The sequence below is a fragment of the Podarcis erhardii genome, assembly GCF_964252035.2.
Source record: "Podarcis erhardii genome assembly, chromosome: Z".
NCBI lineage: Eukaryota > Metazoa > Chordata > Lepidosauria > Squamata > Lacertidae > Podarcis > Podarcis erhardii.
In genome coordinates this window covers 39936207-39955651 of record NC_138504.1, presented here as the reverse complement: position 1 = coordinate 39955651, position 19445 = coordinate 39936207, and the positions used below count along the sequence as shown (strand labels likewise).

Here is a 19445-nt window from a genome sequence, read left to right as displayed (position 1 = left end):
CAGCAGCTCTCCCGGGGTTTCAGGAAGGGGACACGCCTAAGCTTACATGGGGGTGCCAGGGATTGGACCAGGGACCTTCTGCATGAAAATCAGATGCCTCACCACTGAGCTGAGATCCACCCTCCCCTCCATTTCCTCCATGGTTCAGCTTCTCTCTGTCTCCAGAATGGCCTTCTGCCCTGAAAATCATTCAAAAGGTTGCATATTCCTCCAACAGCTAAATGTAACTTTTTAAGGCCCAGATACTTGTCTTAATCATTTATTTATTTATTTATGTATTTATTTATTTATTTAGCTTATGAAACTCAATAAAATGTATGCCACTGTGTTGTTGTTGTTGTTGTTGTTGTTGTTGTTGTTGTTGTTGTTGTATGTTTATATATTATTTATATTATTAGCAGGTCTTGCCTTGGTATTTTTTTTCTTATGGAATTCTAAAGCGTATGGTACTGAGGATATTATTATTATTATTATTATTATTATTATTATTATTATTAGTTACTACAACCAAATCCTACACAAGGGAATGGGATATTATCCACTACCCAGATGAAGGGTTCTGTGTGAATTAATTGCTTTGATCCCTGGAAAGTCTGGAGTGTTCATTCCCTACCTCTTGGAGGCATAGCCAAACAATGCTTTGCTTAAAAGCCAAAACAGATTTTGTGGCACTTTAAAGACCAACAAAGTTATTGTGATGCAGGTATGGATTTCGTTACATTTTTGCTTTGGATACACCATACGTTTTAAGAATGCCCCCCCCCCCCACAGTATCCTGGGAACTGTAGTTTGTTAAGACTGCTGGGAACTGAAGCATAGCGAAAGGTAAACTTTGGTTCCTAGGATTATTTTGGGGCAGAATGTGCATTAAATGCATGGTGTGCACTCAGCCAACATCCTTAATGGTGAAGGAAATGAAGCTGAAATACATAATCCTATGTGCTGCAATCCTAACTCCACTCACTCAGGAGTAAGCCCTTTGAACTGAATAAGACTTAATTCTGAGTAGACCTGGTTCAGACTGCGCTGTTAAATGTGTTTCAGTACAAGCCTATATGTGTGCATGAAATAAGCCTCATAGAGTTCAATGGGTTTTGGCCCCAGCAAAGTGTGCATAGGATTGCAGCCTCAGCCTTTCATGCACCACAGGTCGTTCACTCCTTGATTCGATGCAGAGTTCCGTGAGATCTAGACTGTGCACATGCCATATATTTAAAGAAAACCCCCTCAAAAAAATTATAATCCTTGGGTTCTGAGAATTATAGCTCTGTGAAGGATAAACTACAATTCCCAGAATTCTAGGGTGTGTGGAGAATATGTTCTAAATGAGTGGTATGCATGCAGCTTTACGTCCCAACTAAAGATGCCCAAAATTTCAGCCAAGCCTGTCATTCCACATAGGCTCTTTTGGAACCCAAATTAAGGGCTGGGTGCTACTTGTTAAAAACAACAACTTCAGCATATATTTATATTCTTATGGCATTTATATACCAGGTGGACCTCACAAAGCGGTTTGAATAAGACTATGACAACAATAAGCATCACTTTTAAAAAAAGAAGTTACAGTAGAAAGGATAAGACCACTTGTTTGATGGGAAAAAGTTGTTCCTGCTTCTTCTCCATTCCCATGGGGATGGGGGAGATGGTCCGTCAGATGTCCTTGTGGTGGTGGTTGTGTGTGTGTGTGTTGCGGGGTGGGGGTGGGGGTGGAGTGGGGTGGGGTGAAGAGGCTGCTACAGAAGCTGAACGGTGACAGTTCCTCAAGCTTCTTTCTTCTCCACTCTGTTCAGGGGCAAAATGGTATTGCATTATTTTTTCTCCCCAGTCAGCATTCTTCTCAGTTAAAAATTAACTCTTTTAAGAATATACCTGCAGTTTGATTACCCAGCCTAGAATTAATGAGCCATTATAGGTGCTAATGAAGATCTGTGAAGGACTGGGTGCCTGTTCCCATGCGCTAGGGACTAGTGGGCCCCTGTCGTGAGCTTCCCAGAATCGTTCCCATAAGCTGAACAATGTTTGTGCTAATGATGACAACAGCAGCAGCCTGTGTTTCAGGAAAATCTGCCATGCATTGCTTCTGTAGCATGAATCATTAGGGATTCTGTGGGAGCGTGGCTTGCGCCAGTAATGTGCTTAAGATGAAAAGGAGGCTTTTAATGAAGACTTCTATGCCAAAAAACACGGAACCTGTGGTTCTCCAGATGTGGTTGGACTACAATTCTCATTGTCTCATGGCTAAACTATGGAACTTGCTCCCAGAGGAGGCAGTTGTGGCCACCAACTTAGCTGGCTTTAGAAAAAGATTATACAAATTCATGGAGGACAAGGCTATTAATGGCTACCCGTGGTGGCTATGCCCTACCTCTGCTGCCAGAGGCATTATGCCTCTGATTACCAGTTGCAGGGAGCCACATGTGGTCAGAGTGCTATTGCACTTGTGTTTAGCTTGCAGGATTCCCACAGACCTCTGGTTGGCCACTGTAAGAATAGGATGCTGGTCTAGATGCATCAATGGCCTCATCCAGCAGGCTTTTATAATGCTCTTTTGTTTGTGCCCAGAGAGGGCATGCTGACTACATGGAGTCCAGCAACATTGGGAGGGCCACAGAGACCTCCCTGCTGTAGGTCGATGTTGCTTGATTCAATGGAACAGTCTACCTGAATATTACTTAGACAGCTGTATCTGGTACTACCAACCTTTCTCACTGATTTGTTCACAGTGAAACAAATCCTAAAGTTCATGTCTTAAAAAATTAATTAGACAGCAGCGGTACCTATTTATCTACTCGCACTGGCGTGCTTTTGAACTGCTAGGTTGGCAGGAGCTGGGACAGAGCAACAGGAGCTCACTCCCTTGCGGGGATTTGAACCACCAACGTTCTGATTGGCAAGCCCAAGAGGCTCAGTGCTTTAAACTACAGCGCCACCTGCTGTGTTCTACCCACCACTGTCAGAGGCAATAATGCCCCTGAATACCTATTGCTGGGAATCACATAGGGAGAGTGCTGTTAGAGGAGGAATTATATTTGCCCAGCCATTGTGAAAGCAATGGTGTGCCTTGGATGTGTGCCCTAAATAGGTGAGCTGAAAGACCTTGTGTGCTGGATATGATGTGAAAGTTCCATCTCATCATCATTTTGCCAACAGGCCTGAAACAAAATGTTGCTGTGTAGAGGTACTCCATGGTTCTAATTCTGGCCACTTCCTTCCATTCTATCCCTCCCCAGCAGTCAGGCAGCATTCCAAGGCTTCTCAGCATGCTCATTTTGAGGATTCTACCTGTTCCTAGCGTGGGTTTCTCTGTCTGTCTGTCTGTCTGTCTGTCTGTGTGTGTGCGCGCGCATGCGTGCACATGTGTGTGCTCACCATAGCTTTTTGTGCTTCTGCAAGCTTAAGGGAATATGGGAGGCCCTCTCACAGCTTTATATTAGAAGATTGACCTACAGAGGAACCATAGCCAGGTGGTGGTGCATCTGCTTCAGATAGAAACATTCCATATTCACCATCTTCTCAAGTTAACATGATTTAGGTAGCACCCATTGCCTCATGGTTGTGTATCTGCTTTGCAAGGGGAAAGTCCCATGTTCAGTCCCTAGCATCTCTCTCTCTTTTCAGTCGGGTATCAGATGCTGGGGAAATCTCTCTGCCTGATAGGATTGCCGGCTTGGCCCTGCAATTGTGAGTGCCTGGGATCATGGGCGCCATGCAGTATGCATGGCCCTGGCACCAAAATGTGTGGGTGCCTGCCCACCCCCTTCATGGGGCACCCAGGGCCCCAGGCTGTTGGCACCTATGCTGCCTTAGGTCCTGGAAAGCTACCTACAACTCTAGCAGTCAGTATTGGGCAAGATGGACCATTGGCCCCAATGCATGGCAATTTCATATGAAGATGAATTTCAGTCTTTTCTGGGAGATATTTATGTGTAGGGACAGAAAGGATTCTTTGACATGTAGCACAAATTTCCCCTGGCATAGGAATCCTTGGTTCTTTAAAGAGAGGCACCGCAGGCAGAAATCTAACAAGTGCTGTTTCTCCTGGAAGGAGATGGATTTATGCAGTTCTTATTTTCTTATGAGATGGTCCAATCTGAAGGTCCTGTCAGTCATATTAGCACATGGGGTGGGGGGACAGGGATGACGACTTCAGGCTTGAGCTGCCTCTTGCTTAGATGAATGGAGTATTTTGTCTATGTAGAAACTACTGTATAGAGGTAAAATTTACATCCTTTGCCCTATCCACTTTTGCCATCACTGGCATGATGTGGCCCTTGGGTGGTTGCAAAGAAGCAAGTGTGGCCCTCAGATTGAAAATGTTCATGTACCAGAGGCACTGTAGCTCTGATCATCAGATGCTGAGAGAAGCGGCAAGATTTTCTCGTGTGGTTCCAGAGATTCCGTTTTTTGGGTAGCCACTGTCAAGTATCTGATGCTGGTGCTTGACAGATATTATGTTTGATTCAGGCAAAGCATTATTTTGGATTTAGTTTTTATGGGTAATTTAATTACTCTGATCTTTATCAATATGGTACAAGCTGGAGGGTGTGTGTGTTGAATGCCATAAAAATACACTGATGTTTCCAATACATCAGTGATGTCTGTGTTTAACAAATTGCACATAGGAAGGGTCTCTGTGTGGGTGTGTGTGTGTGTGGGTGTGGGTGTGTGTGGGTGTGTCTGCATCAAATGCATGGTGATTTGCATGTTGTATATTACTATGCTTTGAAGTGGAAATGATAGTGTATCTTTTTATTTCTATTCTTAATTAAGGCTGAAATTGTAAGCTTCCTTTAAACACAATGAGACTTTTGTACTGGAATGCAGGAAGTTATACTGAATCAGACAATGGCTTGTCCCCTGGTGTTGTCTACACTGACTGGCAGCAGTTGCCCAGATTTCCAGTCAGTTAATCTTTCTCATCCCAACCTGGAGATAATGGGGACTGAACCTGGGACCTTCTGCAGGTAAAGCATGTGTTCTACCACTGAACTGTGATGCTTCTCCATAATGTGCACAGGATTGGGTATGCCTCTCCATTAATGGTGCATGGAACTTGCAGCAAAATGTTGCCGTATAGAGTTTTTCTTCTCAGGATTCCTGCCACTGTACTCCATTCTCTTTCTCCCCACTCTACATATTTCCATTTAGCCGCCTATAGTCCTTCAGCATTTTGTGCTCACTGAGCATGCTCAGTCCTCATTGACAGAAGTGGCTGGTGCCGCGTGGGACTGGCAGAGTGTAAGGCAAGGAGACCAGCAGTAGGGGGAGCCAGAGCTAATGACAGGCAGAGCCATCTCCCGACTGGTTGGTAAGAAAAGCAGTGGGGATTGGCTGAAGACTGAGGATTGGGCCTAATGTACAAGCCTCCTCCATTGCTAATTGGCCTTTTAAAAGTTATTCCTTCTGTAGGGCTCTTTCCATCCCTGAAGATAACATGTACTTCAGAACACATGATTCCCACAAGCCTGCTGACATTTCCATCTTTTGGGGAATGGTAGGGACACGGGTGGCGCTGTGGGTTAAACCACAGAGCCTAGGACTTGCCGATCAGAAGGTCGGTGGTTCAAATCCCCACGACGGGGTGAGCTCCCATTGCTCAGTCCCTGCTCCTGCCAACCTAGCAGTTCAAAAGCACATCAAAGTGCAAGTAGATAAATAGGTACCGCTCTGGCGGGAAGGTAAACAGCGTTTCCGTGTGCTGCTCTGGTTCACCAGAAGCGGCTTAGTCATGCTGGCCACATGACCCGGAAGCTGTACGCCGGCTCCCTTGGCCAGTAAAGCGAGATGAGCGCCGCAACCCCAGAGTCTGCCACGACTGGACCTAATGGTCAGGGGTCCCATTACCTTTACAACTTGGGTCATCATTTCAAGGGCACTCATAACCTGAACATTGGGAATAGAGGAATTGATGGTGGTAAGGCTATACTCCTATTAGGAAAGGCTATACTCCTTTGGTCTCAGTGGGGCTTTGACCTGTGTAAAAATACAGTAAAATAAAAATAGGAATGGACTGATTTAATGCAGCAACCAGAAGTTGAAGATATAATCATATATTTAAAGCCTGCACAGACACCATACATTTAAAGCACACGACTCCACCCTGAAATATCCTGGGAGCTGTAGTTTAAGGGTGCTGGGAATTGTAGTCCTGTGAGGGGTAACTACAGTTCCCAGGGTTCTTTGGGAGGTGTGAGTACTTTAAATGTATTATGTGTAAACCACCCGTTTCCCCAGAATATATATTTAAAGCCATTATATTTAAATAGAATGAAGAAAGGGATTTTTTAAAAAACAAACAAACAATTTTTGCAAGGGGATTGCAAGTCCTACTCAGAGCAGCAGACCCACAGAAATGAATAGTCCTTAGTCATGTTCATGAATGCCAGTGGGTCTACTCAGAGCAGGGGTAACACTGAAGACAACAACCCCCCTACCCCACAACAAATGATGCTGATGTCATTGTCATAGTTATCATTAGTTGCTGTTTATTAAATTTGTGTTTATGTTTGTTGGGAGTAAATAGTTATATGAATCTGACAAAAGTAGGGGAATGCTGGGCAAAGATATTTTTGAAAAGGGGTGGAGAAAAAATATATTGGGAAATTCCACCGACACCATCTATTAAATGTGAGGGGGGAGTGGGAATTTTCTACTGCTTGAAGGGTGAAGAGATTCCTTCCACCTCTCATTGCCCTTTTCCCTGCTTTGCTTAAATATTTGCCCCTTGCTAAGGCCAATTGGTTTATCCATGGAGCTCCGGAGTTCTTCCCCCAAAGTCCTGTCCTAAAAGCACCCCAATAATCCTGATGGAGTCACCTAAATCAAAGTTCATGGTCTCTTGTGATGGGTAGTAGTTAGTTGTTGTTCGGTTAAACTTTCCAAGCATAGCTCTAATTTAAGCTGTGTTTCAAACTTTTCAAGGTGTGCAAAATGAGAGACTTTGGGAACATTATTCTTTCCATGTCCATTTTTTGGAGAATCATTGAGTTGTCTCCATCTAATTTATACACAGAATAGACCTGTTGAAATTTAACATACCTAATGCTGAATTCAGTGCCGATAAATTTCAATGGGTCTACTATGACTAATGTTGGAGCACAACCCTGTATCATTCCGCCATTGCTAAATTTGTTTTCACTGAACACGCCAAATATCATTTAGGCAATCAGTTTAAAAACATCGGAAGATGCCTTCTACTGAGGCAGTCAGTTGGTCCATCTAGCTCAGCATTGCCTACACGAACTGGCAGCAGCTCTCCAGGGTTTCAGACATGGAGACCCTCTCAGCCCTACTAGGGGATGCCAGGGATTGAACTAGGTGCCTTCTGTGTAGAAATCAGATGCTCTACCAGAGGGCCTGCCCACCCCTGAGGCAAGGTGAGGTGACGGGGGCAGCAGATCTGGCCTCTGAGGAATGTGTCACCTGCTGCTGCTATCGTGCGCTCCTTGGACCTGCTGCTTCTACAGCACCCTCTCTGACAATGGGAGGCACTCCTGACATCCTCCTGACATCCTACTACCCTTAGGTAGGAGGTGGCTGATCTCTGGGCTGTCTGGGCTGTCTTGGGCTGATTTAGAGCAGGCCCATTTGAATAGCACTTCAACCATCAGGTAAGGTAAGGTAAAAAGGTAAAGGACCCCTGGTCAAAGGCGACTCTGGGGTTGCGGCGCTCATCTCGCTTTCAGGCCGAGGAAGCCAGCGTTTGTCCACAGACAGCTTTCCTGGTCATGTGGCCAGCGTGACTAAACTGCTTCTGTCGCAACGGAACATCATCAGGTAAGGTTGATTTGATTTCCCCTTGTTCCTGACGTTCACTCAACCCTCTTTCCCTGACAGGAGCGGCACCATTTTGTAGTTTGCCTCAGATGCCAAAATGTCAGCCCTGCTCTACCACTGAGCCTCAGCCTTTCCCCCACTTTCTTCAGTGGTTCAGCTTCTACCCTAAGAACCAAATGAACACCCAGAAGAAGAGCTCAGTGTCATTCAGAACCTTGGATATTCCTCCAGGAGCGAACAACTCAAAGACACTTAGGTTGCTGTTTCACATCTGCCCATGGAACAGCAGCAAAATGGAGCCTCTTTGAGGCAGAGCATTGCCTTAACAAGCTATTTACTTAGCTTCATCGGATGGTCCCAAGTTCCAGTATTATAAGAGAGTATCCAGTTTCTCCACGCCATTCGCACGCGCACACACAAATATCATTGGGAAGTACACTGGAATGGTCCCCCTCCTCATATTCCCTTCTAATAGTTTCTTAAACACATGCACACAGCTCCTTCCATAGGAGCCAACTCCTAGGGGCAGACGTCTCTTCAGGACCCCCAATAAAATATTAGAGGGGTCGCCCTCCCCAAGTTGATTAGCATTGCCATTCAAATGGTGTGCATGCACCACGTCTTGTGATTGAGTATGCGGGTCAGGGCTTACCTGCTGCCCCCATCATTTTATTTAAGTTGGCACCCCTGCCTCCTCCTATTAGCTTATACCAGGTCTTGCTATCACCTTGACCAGTCTTGATATCTCCTGCCTTTCTCCCACATAACTTGCCAGGTGAAAGAAAACACGCCCTATCCAAATGCCCTTGTACAGCCTCGACCTCCTCACTCTGTTCTCAAATGCCAGGTGCAGGGTGTGTTTTGAGTGAGACTGGGGACGGCGCGTTCCTCAGCTCGCTTTTGATGGTGTCTTTCCTTCCACCCACCACCCCTTTCGAATGTTTAATGCTGTGTGTGTTATCCCAGACGCAATTCCTCCCCCACTCCCCGTTCTGAAACGTGAAAATGTATCCCTTCTTTCGCGCGGGATCCATTAGAGGGCTTTAATATCCGTCTTTTTACAGCTGGAAGTTTAAAGCGCCTAAACCAGATTCGTGAACTCTGACATGCTCGCCGCCAGGTCCAACTGGGAAGAGGGAGGGAGAGGGGTGGGTGGGTCGTTGTGGAAAGGGTGCGAGAGAAAGGGGGGCCGCGACGGCTGGCTCCTCCAGAAGGGTGGAGGCATTATAACGTAAAATATATAAATATAAATATGTATATGTATATTAAAAGATGCAGCTGGGTTGGAGTGTTGCGAAGAAGGAATGCGCGCCCAGCGGCCCAGGGCGCACCGCCGCTCTCCAAAGGCCCATGAACCTCTCCAAAAGCGTAGGACGCTAGAAATGCGCCCTTTCTTCTTCTTCTTCTTCTTCTTCTTCTTCTTCTTCTTCTTCTTCTTCTTCTTCTTCTTCTTCTTCTTCTTCTTCTTCTTCTTCTTCTTCTTCTTCTTCTTCTTCTTCGTCCCCCCTTTCCAAGAGCAGAGCACATTTTCCTCCCCTCGGGAATTTCTCTATCGCCAAAGAGCAGGAGATCTTCCTACCTGGCACTTTTAGAGGAAATCTTAACTACTACCTCCCTCCCCTTCAGCTAACAAGCCGGCTTTGGAGAACCCTGCTGAAATCCAACCCATTTCCTTCGCTGGGGTTTCTTTATCCCAACGCCCGCCCACCTTTGCTTCGTCCGACTTTGGTTGCCAGAGCAGTTTGCCAAAAGAGTCACCTTTCGGCACTACTTAAGGGCGACTCCCTGGCTTAAGTTGGGCTGCCTTTACATATTTCCTGGGCCTCGCTGGCTGGATTCTGCCCCCCCCCTCTTTTTACTTACTGCTTCGGTTTGTCAAAACCAACGAGGATTTCCTTTTTTCATACCTCGAGATCCCTGTCATTAGCACTCGGAATTAACTCCTTTTCTTATATCCGGTTGCAGCGGAATAAAGTAACATTGATCCTGAGCCTTTTCACGGACCTGGAAGAAACGCTGGTTTAGCACCATCGTGTCCCACTTTGCCCTAGCGAGGACGCAATCCAGGAAAGGGAACATGGCGGGGAATGCGTTTTGCCCCTTTCCTACTTCTGAGAGAGAATTATCCTTCCTTGCTTCAGTTTGTTTTGCTCCAATTTTATTAGCACAGAATCAAGATTGTTTTCCGCAGGGCGCCCCTTTCCATTCAGAGAAAAGGACACACTCCTGCGGGCTCTCCTGAAGCTGAACTCACACCCCAGACCGTGTGCGCTCTGCTGCTGGGCAAAACCCACTCCGACCCATCTCCATTTTTCCAACCAAGCTCCCCAGGGGAGCACGGCGGAATTCGGTTTCAATTCGAGTCCTCCCACAATAGTTGCGAACAAATCAGATCCCCTTCAATCTTAATCCGAAAGTAAATGGGCCTGGGAGCCCAGCCAGGAGTTTACGGTACTTTATTCTAATCGGCCCCGATCTCCAATGCCCTAGTTGCGGAAATGAGCTGTTTGTGCGGATGAAGCGAATCCAGCCCGTTACTTTATTCCACGTAAGGATCACATTTGGAACAGTTACAGGGCTGCAAAAGTGATCCAAGCACGCGTTAAACGGGGTCGTCGTCGGGGTTGCTGCTGCTCTAATATAGCAAATGTTAGAGAAGACCCTTTGAAATAGAGGGGCATGACTAACTTGGGTGTGTTAATTTCAATGGGTCTGCTCGAAGTAGAATTTAGTTGGATACAACCACTACCACCAACAAATTTATACAGTATACAGCTCAGTGCCAAAATAAGATTCTAAGCATAAAAACACTCCACCCAGGAAGATGGTGGTGGTGATGGTATCTCGCTCTGTTTTAAGGTAATCTTTCGCAGCGTTTAGTTTTGCCTCCAGGGGACTCGCGAAGCGAATGCTTTTTGGGGTGGACGGTGGTCCTAATTTCCCGCTTCTAGCATCGAACGAAGTAAGCTGTTCTTGCCAGACTCGTTGCCAGGAATGTTGCGATAACGGGTGCGGGGAGAGGCTCGTCTGTGGGATAGCAACAGGGAACCATTGCAGAACATCATAAATATGTGCAGGCAGCCTGGTATCCTTGCTTAATCTGATTGGTTCCTGGAGAGCATTAGCCGTTTGCTTTGATGGTTTTCCGATAAGTAAGAGGACTGGATTTATATTTTCCTTTTATGTAAGATGAACATTCGCCAATGAGAACGCCCATCCGGGGGCTACACTCTTGCCTATGGGATCTCTTTGCCGTTCGGAATCAATGGAAGCCGGGGATTTCGCCCCGGATTCTACAGTAACAGGGAAGTTGTGGCTCTGCGGATGTTGCTGGACTCCAACCCCACATCCTTCCCGGCTATTAGCCACGGTGGCCAGGGCTCTGGTGGGCGTTCAAGTCCTACAGCATTGCGGTGGAGGCGGGGTGTCACCGCATCTCAGTCCTAAGTTTGAAGTTGCAACCTTGGCTAGGAGGTCAATCCCACTAAACTAACCCCAGGCAATGGGGAATGGGCCCTGCCTCAGGGTAGAGCTTTGCGCCCAGAAAGTCCCAGGTTCAAACCCCAGCATCTCCAGGAAGGACCGGAAGAAGCACCTGGTCTGAAACCCTGCCGCTTCCGGTCAGTGTAGACAATACTGAGCTGGATGGAGCAAAGGTCTGAGTCGGTATAGGGCAGCTTTCTATGCAACACAATTATGCTTACTTTCAGGGGATCAGAGGGTTGCATATTTTTTAACGGGCCCTAAGACTTCTGGATGCTTTTCCTGGAAACATGTGCCAGCGACACCCTTTTCTCCGTTGGAAAAGTCTAATTGCCCGTGAGTTCCGATCAATGGACTTTTGGTACTTCCACGATGTCTGTTGGGAGAAGGGGGATAGTGAGGGAACCTTCCCTTAATTAGCCTTTCCTGGCTCTCCTCCCCATCCTCCCCCTCCCCCTTCTTTTGCCTTTTTCAAAAATGTGGTTTCCTGGCGTTCAAAGGGCCCATTCTGGGGCTTTTTAATTCCCCGCCGGCCTTCGGCAGCTTTTGCGCAGCGGCGAGCGGGTAATTTATAGCGGAGCCTTCAGAGCCAGCGCGGTCGAGCGGGAAGCTCGCTCCTACACGCCTTGGCCGAGGCATAAATCACAGGAAAGGCGCACACTCCTTCCTCCACCCGCCCCCACTCTGCGGTCACTCAATGAGAACGGGGCGAGGTGGACACCAACCTGCTTCCCGGAGCAGGTGCCTACTCTTTTACGCCCTACGCCAAGTTCCAATAGGCTCTGCGACTTGGAACAGGTTAAAAATATAACATGCTATTTAGGAGTTCCCGGAAAGGAAAAGGGATCTCTCCGCAGCGACTGGGGATCCCGTGGCCTCGATTCCTAGCCTCCTGACGATGCAGTAGGGTTACTTCTGGTGCGGGCTGGCCATCTATCTATCTATCTCTATCTATCTATCTATCTATCTATCTATCTATCTATCTATCTATCATCTATCATCTATCTATCTATCTCTATCTCTATCTCTATCTCTATCTCTATCTCTATCTCTATCTCTATCTCTATCTCTATCTCTATCATCTATCTATCATCTCTCTCTCTCTCTCTCTCTCTATCTCTCTCTATCTATCTATCTATCTATCTATCTATCTATCTATCTATCTATCTATCATCTATCTATATCTATATCTCTATCCCATTTCCCTCCCCTCCAATGAACGCGAAGGCGGCATTTGCGGTTCTCCTCATTTAATCCCCACAACAACCCTGTGAGTTAGGGACTGAGAGGCAGTGGGGCAAGGGTGCGCAGACAATTTCATGTGCAGTGTGGTGCAATGGGTAGAGTGTTGGACTAGGACTTAAGATACTAGGGTTCACATCCCCACTCGACCATGAAGCTCGCTAGGTGATCTTGGAAACAGCCACTGCCTCTCAGAGCCTAACCTACCTCACAGGGTTATTGTGGTGATTGATCATCGTAATCATTTTGACCTCCCAGGGTCCAAATCCGGCAGTATAATCTCTACACCACAACTGGCTTTCCTTTCTTTTCTTTTCTTTTCTTTTCCTTTCCTTTCCTTTCCTTTCCTTTCCTTTCCTTTCCTTTCCTTTCCTTTCCTTTCCTTTCCTTTCCTTTCCTTTCCTTTCCTTTCCTTTCCTTTCGGCAGCCGTTTTGGGTTTGTAACTACCTGGAGTCAATGACCGACCTACTTTTTGGGGGCCCTGAAGCTTGAACTGTTATGGGGGCCTCTTTGCAACCAGCAAGAGGTCTGGGTAACTACTACTATTATCTTCTTCAATGCGGTTGTTTGCATCAACCTTTACAACATCTGTGCTATTGACTCTCAAACTTTGGGTTTGTTAAAATATATACAAAAAACCCCAAGCTATTTCACTCAAATCCATGCAACTCAAATTAGGTCTACTAGACCCATTTTAAAAAAGCGATTTGGAATTGTGGTTGCTTCTGGGGCTCCTGCGAGATAAGGGGCCCTGAAGCAGAAGCTTCATTAGATTCAGAATAGACCCGCCTCTGCCTGGAGCGGAGATCTCAGTGCAACCTGCAATCATTGGCGTAGCCGGGATTTTTGTTAGAGGGATTTGTATTTATTTTTATTGATTTAGGGGGGCAGTTGCCTCTCCTACCCCCACCCCCATTCGCGCAGTGTCGTTAGATCTGTACCGGGGTTTACAAAAGATCAGGCCAAAGTCTCCTGTGGTGGTCACAGTGGCCAACCCAACGCCTCCAAGGGAATCCCAGAAGCAGGTCCTGAGCGCAGCGGCGCTCTCCTCGCCTGCGATTCCTAGCCATTGGCCTTCGCTCCGAGAGTGCAGGTGGTGCATTGCCTTATCCTCAATGAATCCCCGAATTCCTACACTTGTTCAGAAGTAAGTCCGGCAGAGTTCGATGGGTGCTATCCTATCCTAGGCACCCTCTTTCCTGGGAGGATGTTTCACTTAACACAGTGGGGGTTGCTCCAGATTAAAATTGGCTTGGGTCTGTGCGGCTGGCTTCGTTTATTTATTTTAGCTGAGAGGAAAGAGTCAAGTCCCCGTTCGAAATTTACCAAAGTCGACCTCCTTCAAACGTTGGTTTTCTTGACTCCACCAACATCTATGGCAGTTTACGGAAGAATATAAGAAAGAAGATGGGAGGTTGTACCCTAGTTTTGTAGAGTCCTCTACTTTCAGATGATATTTCAGATAAAGTATTTTCAGCCCGGTGGGGGAGCGTCTGTTTTGGATGCAGACAGTAGCAAGGGAAGGCAGGGGCAGGGCGACTGGGAGACACAGTCCTTCCGGGTGCTTGGGTAGGGCGATGTCCCACAAAAAGCTCAGCAGCTCTGGGTGATCGCCGGCGGGAGTTGCTACGCCCGTGCACACAGAAGGTCTCGGGTTGGACCCCGGGCATCTCCACGTAGGGCTGGGAGATAGACGTCCTGTCTGAATTGCTAGAGAGGCGCTGCAAATGGGATAAAGCAGCTTCTTGTTCGTCCACTCTCTGTCTCAAGGTGCTCACACAGTTTAGCCAACAAACCTAAGTAGTTATAAAATCCACTGGTTGAAAACACACACACACACACACACGCACACTTGTCAGTGGTACTGGTACCGGGATTGCGCAGTTTAAGCATATAGATTTCCTAGCAAAGAAGGCAGTACACACTGAATTTACTCCCAAGCAAACGCGCATGGAATCAAACTGCGGATTTATTCCCACGGATAAGAAGCGGCTACAAAAACGCTTAGATTGGATTCGCGATCTGAACTTGTGCGTGTGTGCGTGCCAGAGTGTAAAAAAAGTATAGGCGCGCACTATCTGCAGCCTTCCGCGGGAATAAGGTCCATAAGCGACCTGTTGACGGTCAGGACCTAAACGGTCATCTCTGCCTGCGCCCTATTGCACTACGCATCGGAAACCCGCTTCATTGCGATTAATATAATCTATCAAGTAAACACGATTTAGAAACCACGAACTCATTATCTCCCTTTGGGGTCAGGATCCAACTGTCCAAAAATGGTTTTTGGAAAGTGGGACTTCGGTAATGCAAAAATTATATAGGAGGAATTGATATCACGACTGCAGATATGACAGTGATTTCCTCAGGCATGTGTGTTTTACATTTATTTCAGCATGAAAGTCAAACACGAGTCTGAAAACTTCCCTCGAAAATGCATGGGGTTTAGACGTTTGTTTGCCAGTGGTGCCAAGTTGAATAAAATTTGGGGGGAGCCCAGGTGAGCCCCGTCGACATAATCGATCTCAAGACGGGGCTCGCACACACTATTTGAATAATAATGCCCGTCAACCTGGGGGGGGGGGGAGGTAGCACTCTCAAATATTTTAATAGGGAGGCGGCCAAGGGACCTTGGTCCCTAGGAATTAACTCCTAAGATTGGATCAATGCATAATAATAGGTTGTATCCGACTAAATTAGAGTAGACCCACTGAAATAAAGGAACTTGATTCTATAATCTAGTCGAATTAATAATAATAATAATAATAATAATAATAATAATAATAATAATAATAATACAGCCCTGTTCCTGTGACTGTACTATATTTTAACAGTTTTAAACTGTTGTATCCTCCCCAGGGGATCTGTTCGTAAAGGGCAGGTCATAAATTTTATCATAATCATAATCATAATTCAACAATAGTTCTCATTTAATTATATTGATGTTCGTTTTAACTTTTTTAAAAATCCGTAAAAACACACGGATTCATCATTCATGGATTTTAATCCTACCTGGGCATAAACCAGAAGCAGGTTTAATGGACTGAAATTGAATTTATTTTTCAGTGCTGGGAAGTGGGATCCAGATCATTCCCACTCTCTATCCCGCCCCTTCCCAACACATTTCATGTCCATTGTTTCCACTGTGACTTCCAACACCTGCTGGAATCTCTCCTGATGAAATCAATGGCGCTTTTGTTTGTTTGTTTGTTTGTTTGTTTGTTTTAAACAACAGCTTATGAACGGATTGTCCGACCTCCCCTTGTTAGGGATGCCATTTTTGAGAACCTGCACGCGACCGCCGCCCCACCAGTCCAAAATAAATTAGTGATTTCAAATCTGTGGGGTATTTTATTTATTTCAGCCGCGTTGATCAGCCGCCCAGACACTGCGTTATCCAAGCTGCTTACAAAGCATATCTCAGGAAAATGCAGCAATAAATCCAGAATGAAAATAAATAAATCAGTAAACACATTCTCACAAGTACATTGCGGGGGGGGGGCGTTTTCCTGGATTCTACAGGAAGGGGTGGGACACACACACACACAATCTCATTTTATTTTTTTATTCGATTTCAGTAAATCCAGCGATGGGGATATCAAGGGGTAGCCTACAGACCTTTCCCTCCCCCCACCGCAAATAAGAGCCGTTTCCAGATTTCGGATGAGACTGGCGGGGGGGGGGGGAGAGACCTTTAGGGGTCCCGTTTCATAAGGTACAACTGCAATCGCCATTTCCTTCCCCATTCCTTTGATCCCACCAATGTGCTAAAATTCCATTCGCTCTGTTTAAAACGCGGGGGGGTGGGGGGTGGGAGGCGAATCCCAGTCAGGCAGTTCGGGTGAAATCCAACGGGAGTCCAGCACAGCAAAAATGGCTGTTTTGTGCCGGATGACTCGCTTGAGAATTTTAAATTTATTTCATTTATTTAGTTGGGGGGGGGTATTTAAAAAGAATAAAAGCAGGTTTGCGTTTGATAGTGTAACGTCCACATCATATTTGCACACACGTACACACACACACACACAAGCCAACAAACTCTTGCCTCGCGTACTCGAATAAGCTCTACCGAAGGAATTTGAAAACAGTTTGTCTCCTAAGTGCCACGACGGTTGGTAATAATGAGCAATCATAGCTCCTATAAATAATACTGCGTTGTATGTAAATTCTAAGCAGAGTAAGCCCACTGAAATAAATGAACCCTAAGTAGGCCCTCTCTACTGATTTCAGTGGGTCTACTCTGAGTGGAACCAACACTGGGTGGTAGCCCCAAAATAGCCAAACAAAACGGGTGGGGGAAAAGGGTGAATGAGATAATAAATTTCGAAACAAAATAAAATTGACCCCCCATTTTAAAAAAGGCTTCTTTTCTCTTTGTCAAACAGATGGAGAAAAAACCCCAAATATCCTAAAGAAGGCTTTCACTAAGCTGAATTCAAACGTCTTCTTCTAGAAATGAGACGAAGGATTAAGGATAGATACAACAGACGGAAGGAAACGCGACCAGGATTGTGGAAACAACTCGGTGAAGTTATAATCCGGTACGATATTTTAATTATCGTCCCTAATATGAGATTATGATACATATTGCATTGATAGCCTGAGCGTTACCGATGTATATATACATAACATCTCTTCTTCCCCTAATGACTTTGAGCAATATATTCTGCGGTAGCTAAATTGTCTCAAATACGCAGGAACTTTCGCTCTTTCTTCGTTCTTGCTTCCTGACCTAGACAAAGCTAAAGACGTGTAAAGACAGGCTTTTAACACCCACACCACCACTACTTTAAGTTATATAATAAATGACGATGGCAATATTAACGCTATCCCGAGTCCCTGGAAGACCCACATTCCTTCTTCCCTACTTGCATTTGGGTAGGGGGCCGTTAAAACTTTTCTGTTTAATGTGGTTTTTTGGTGGGGTTTTTTTTGTACGTTCCTAGTTGTTTTGGCTGTTGTGAAATTTACTGCTTTTTGCTGTTTGCTTAATATTTATTTGTGCTTTACTTGAACACTGCTCTGATTCCCTTAGAGAGCAGGAACGGAATTTAAATGATGTTAAACAAATTAAAGATCTTAATAGTTACATTGCAGCATAATTAATATGAATTAAAGAAGGCAATATTTATTACTGCAGTTAATGCTGTATCATATATGATATTTCATATATTATACTATTCATACAAATTAAATAAATTAATATTTCTTAGAATCATTATCAATGTGTTCATGAATTATTAGTAATACTATTATTAACATTGTTAATACTAACTATTATTAGTTAATAGTTAACCATGTTACTATTGTTGTCGTTGTTTATTTTCAATAACAGCATTTCCCCTCTAGTTTGAGAATTCTAGCAGGCGTTCCAAACCTCTTTCGTTGGTCGCCCACAAGATTTAAAAATATGGCGAGATTAGGTCGATCATTCTGTACATCAGCGTTTCTGTCAATTTGCAGGTATTTAAAGGAAATTAGAAGAGAGAGGGAGAAGTCAAAGTGAAAATAAAACAAAACAAATAAACCCAGGATTCTCGAGTCTAGTTGCCCAGTTCATTAATAATAAAAAATACTGTAATAGCATGAAAGTTATTGAGGGTTTTCTAAGTTGGTGTAAGTTTGAGGATGGGCGCTCCCCTCCAGTTCCTTTTTTCTGTTTTTCTAAAGGACAATTATTCTTACTATGCACTTATTTTGAAGAACAATAACATTAAACAGCCACGATGGATGCCATCGAGGCCAGGCTATCCAAGGTCATTTGACATTCTGTGGCTGTATCTATCCTTATACAGGTATCAGATCCCTATTCGTAAAAGCCATTCATCATCATATTATTAATAACCATTATCGCGACTGGCAATCAGCCTCGTCTAGAACGATCGGCCGTTGCGCGCTACTTGCGGATTCCTATCTACTCTTCCGCCCTTTGAAGTTTCTACCTCGTGGGGAATTCTTTTTAAAAAATAAAAATAAGAAATTGTCCGCTCGGAGGCTTTGGATCACTCAAAGAAGCGCTGACGTCGCTCTTCCAAATTGGTGTGAAATCGGATTTCAGCCTCTCCCTTCTCTGCTTTTTCTTCTCCCCTCGACAGAGCTGGCGCCCCACCCTGCCCGATCCCAGGCTTTGGCGAGGCGTCTCTGTGGCCGGGCCCGAGGGACCAGGCGCCCCCATGGCGAGGAGGAGGAGGAGGAGAAGAAGAAGCAAGGCCGAGAATCGGTCCCCAAGGGTCGCCCAGAGGACTTTCTCTCCACTCCCTTCCATTACTTTGCACCGCGCGCCAAGCCCTCCGGATCCCCGAAAAGGCCAGGCGACGCTGCCTCTCCCTGACGGGCTGTCACCTTCACCTCCAAGAAAGTGGGAATCTCCGACGACGCGTGTGTCTATGGATTGCTCAGGCGCCCCCTGGAACGGGTAGGTCCGGGAGCGCAACCGCATTGAAGTAAAAATTGAGTTGTTTGTTTTTTCCTTTCTCTCGCGCTATCTAGGCGAGGGAAGTCTTGGTGTCAGGGCTACTGGAATATCCTGGTTTGAGGATGGAAAAGCTTGACTGATCTTTTACCGTGGAACCCCTTCTCCTCACAAAGTACACACACAGTCCGGCACGTTTGGGTCCAGAAATACTTCTCATTTATTGGCTGTTGTTTTAGGACGGGATTACTGGGACATCATTTTACCCCTCTTTCCTCTAACCCCATGTCACATCCACATGTAAAGCAGTCTTAGAACACTTTAACACTTTAATTGTAGGTCTGTGAGAGCAACACTCTTAACAGGCTATGGTCCTCAGGATTCTTTGGGGGAAGCCATTATTGTTTAAAGTGCGCCAAACATATGATGTGCGTGTGACCCTAGTCTGTTCCGTACATTTCCCATTCGATATGTCCTGCCCCCCTCCCCGTTGATAACAGCATCAGTGGAACTCTCTGCCTCAATGACACCTGC

At 45.6% G+C, this 19445-nt stretch overlaps 1 protein-coding gene across 8 annotated transcripts in view; it reads left to right on the top strand.

Annotated features, from left to right (window-relative positions):
* LOC309333838 (uncharacterized protein) overlaps positions 1–19445 on the top strand; it is a 38212-nt gene that overhangs the window by 15224 nt on the left and 3543 nt on the right. For 3 of the 8 annotated variants that reach the window (XR_014152695.1, XR_014152697.1, XR_014152698.1), the window contains exons 2-3: positions 16885–17040; positions 18595–18942. Coding sequence is in view for 1 of the 8 variants with exons in the window: in XM_081847811.1 (XP_081703937.1) it covers positions 16953–17040; positions 18595–18942 (436 nt within the window). In the remaining 7 variants the exon portion in view is untranslated. The other 5 variants (XR_014152699.1, XR_014152700.1, XR_014152701.1 and 2 more) reach the window with 5 other exon arrangements.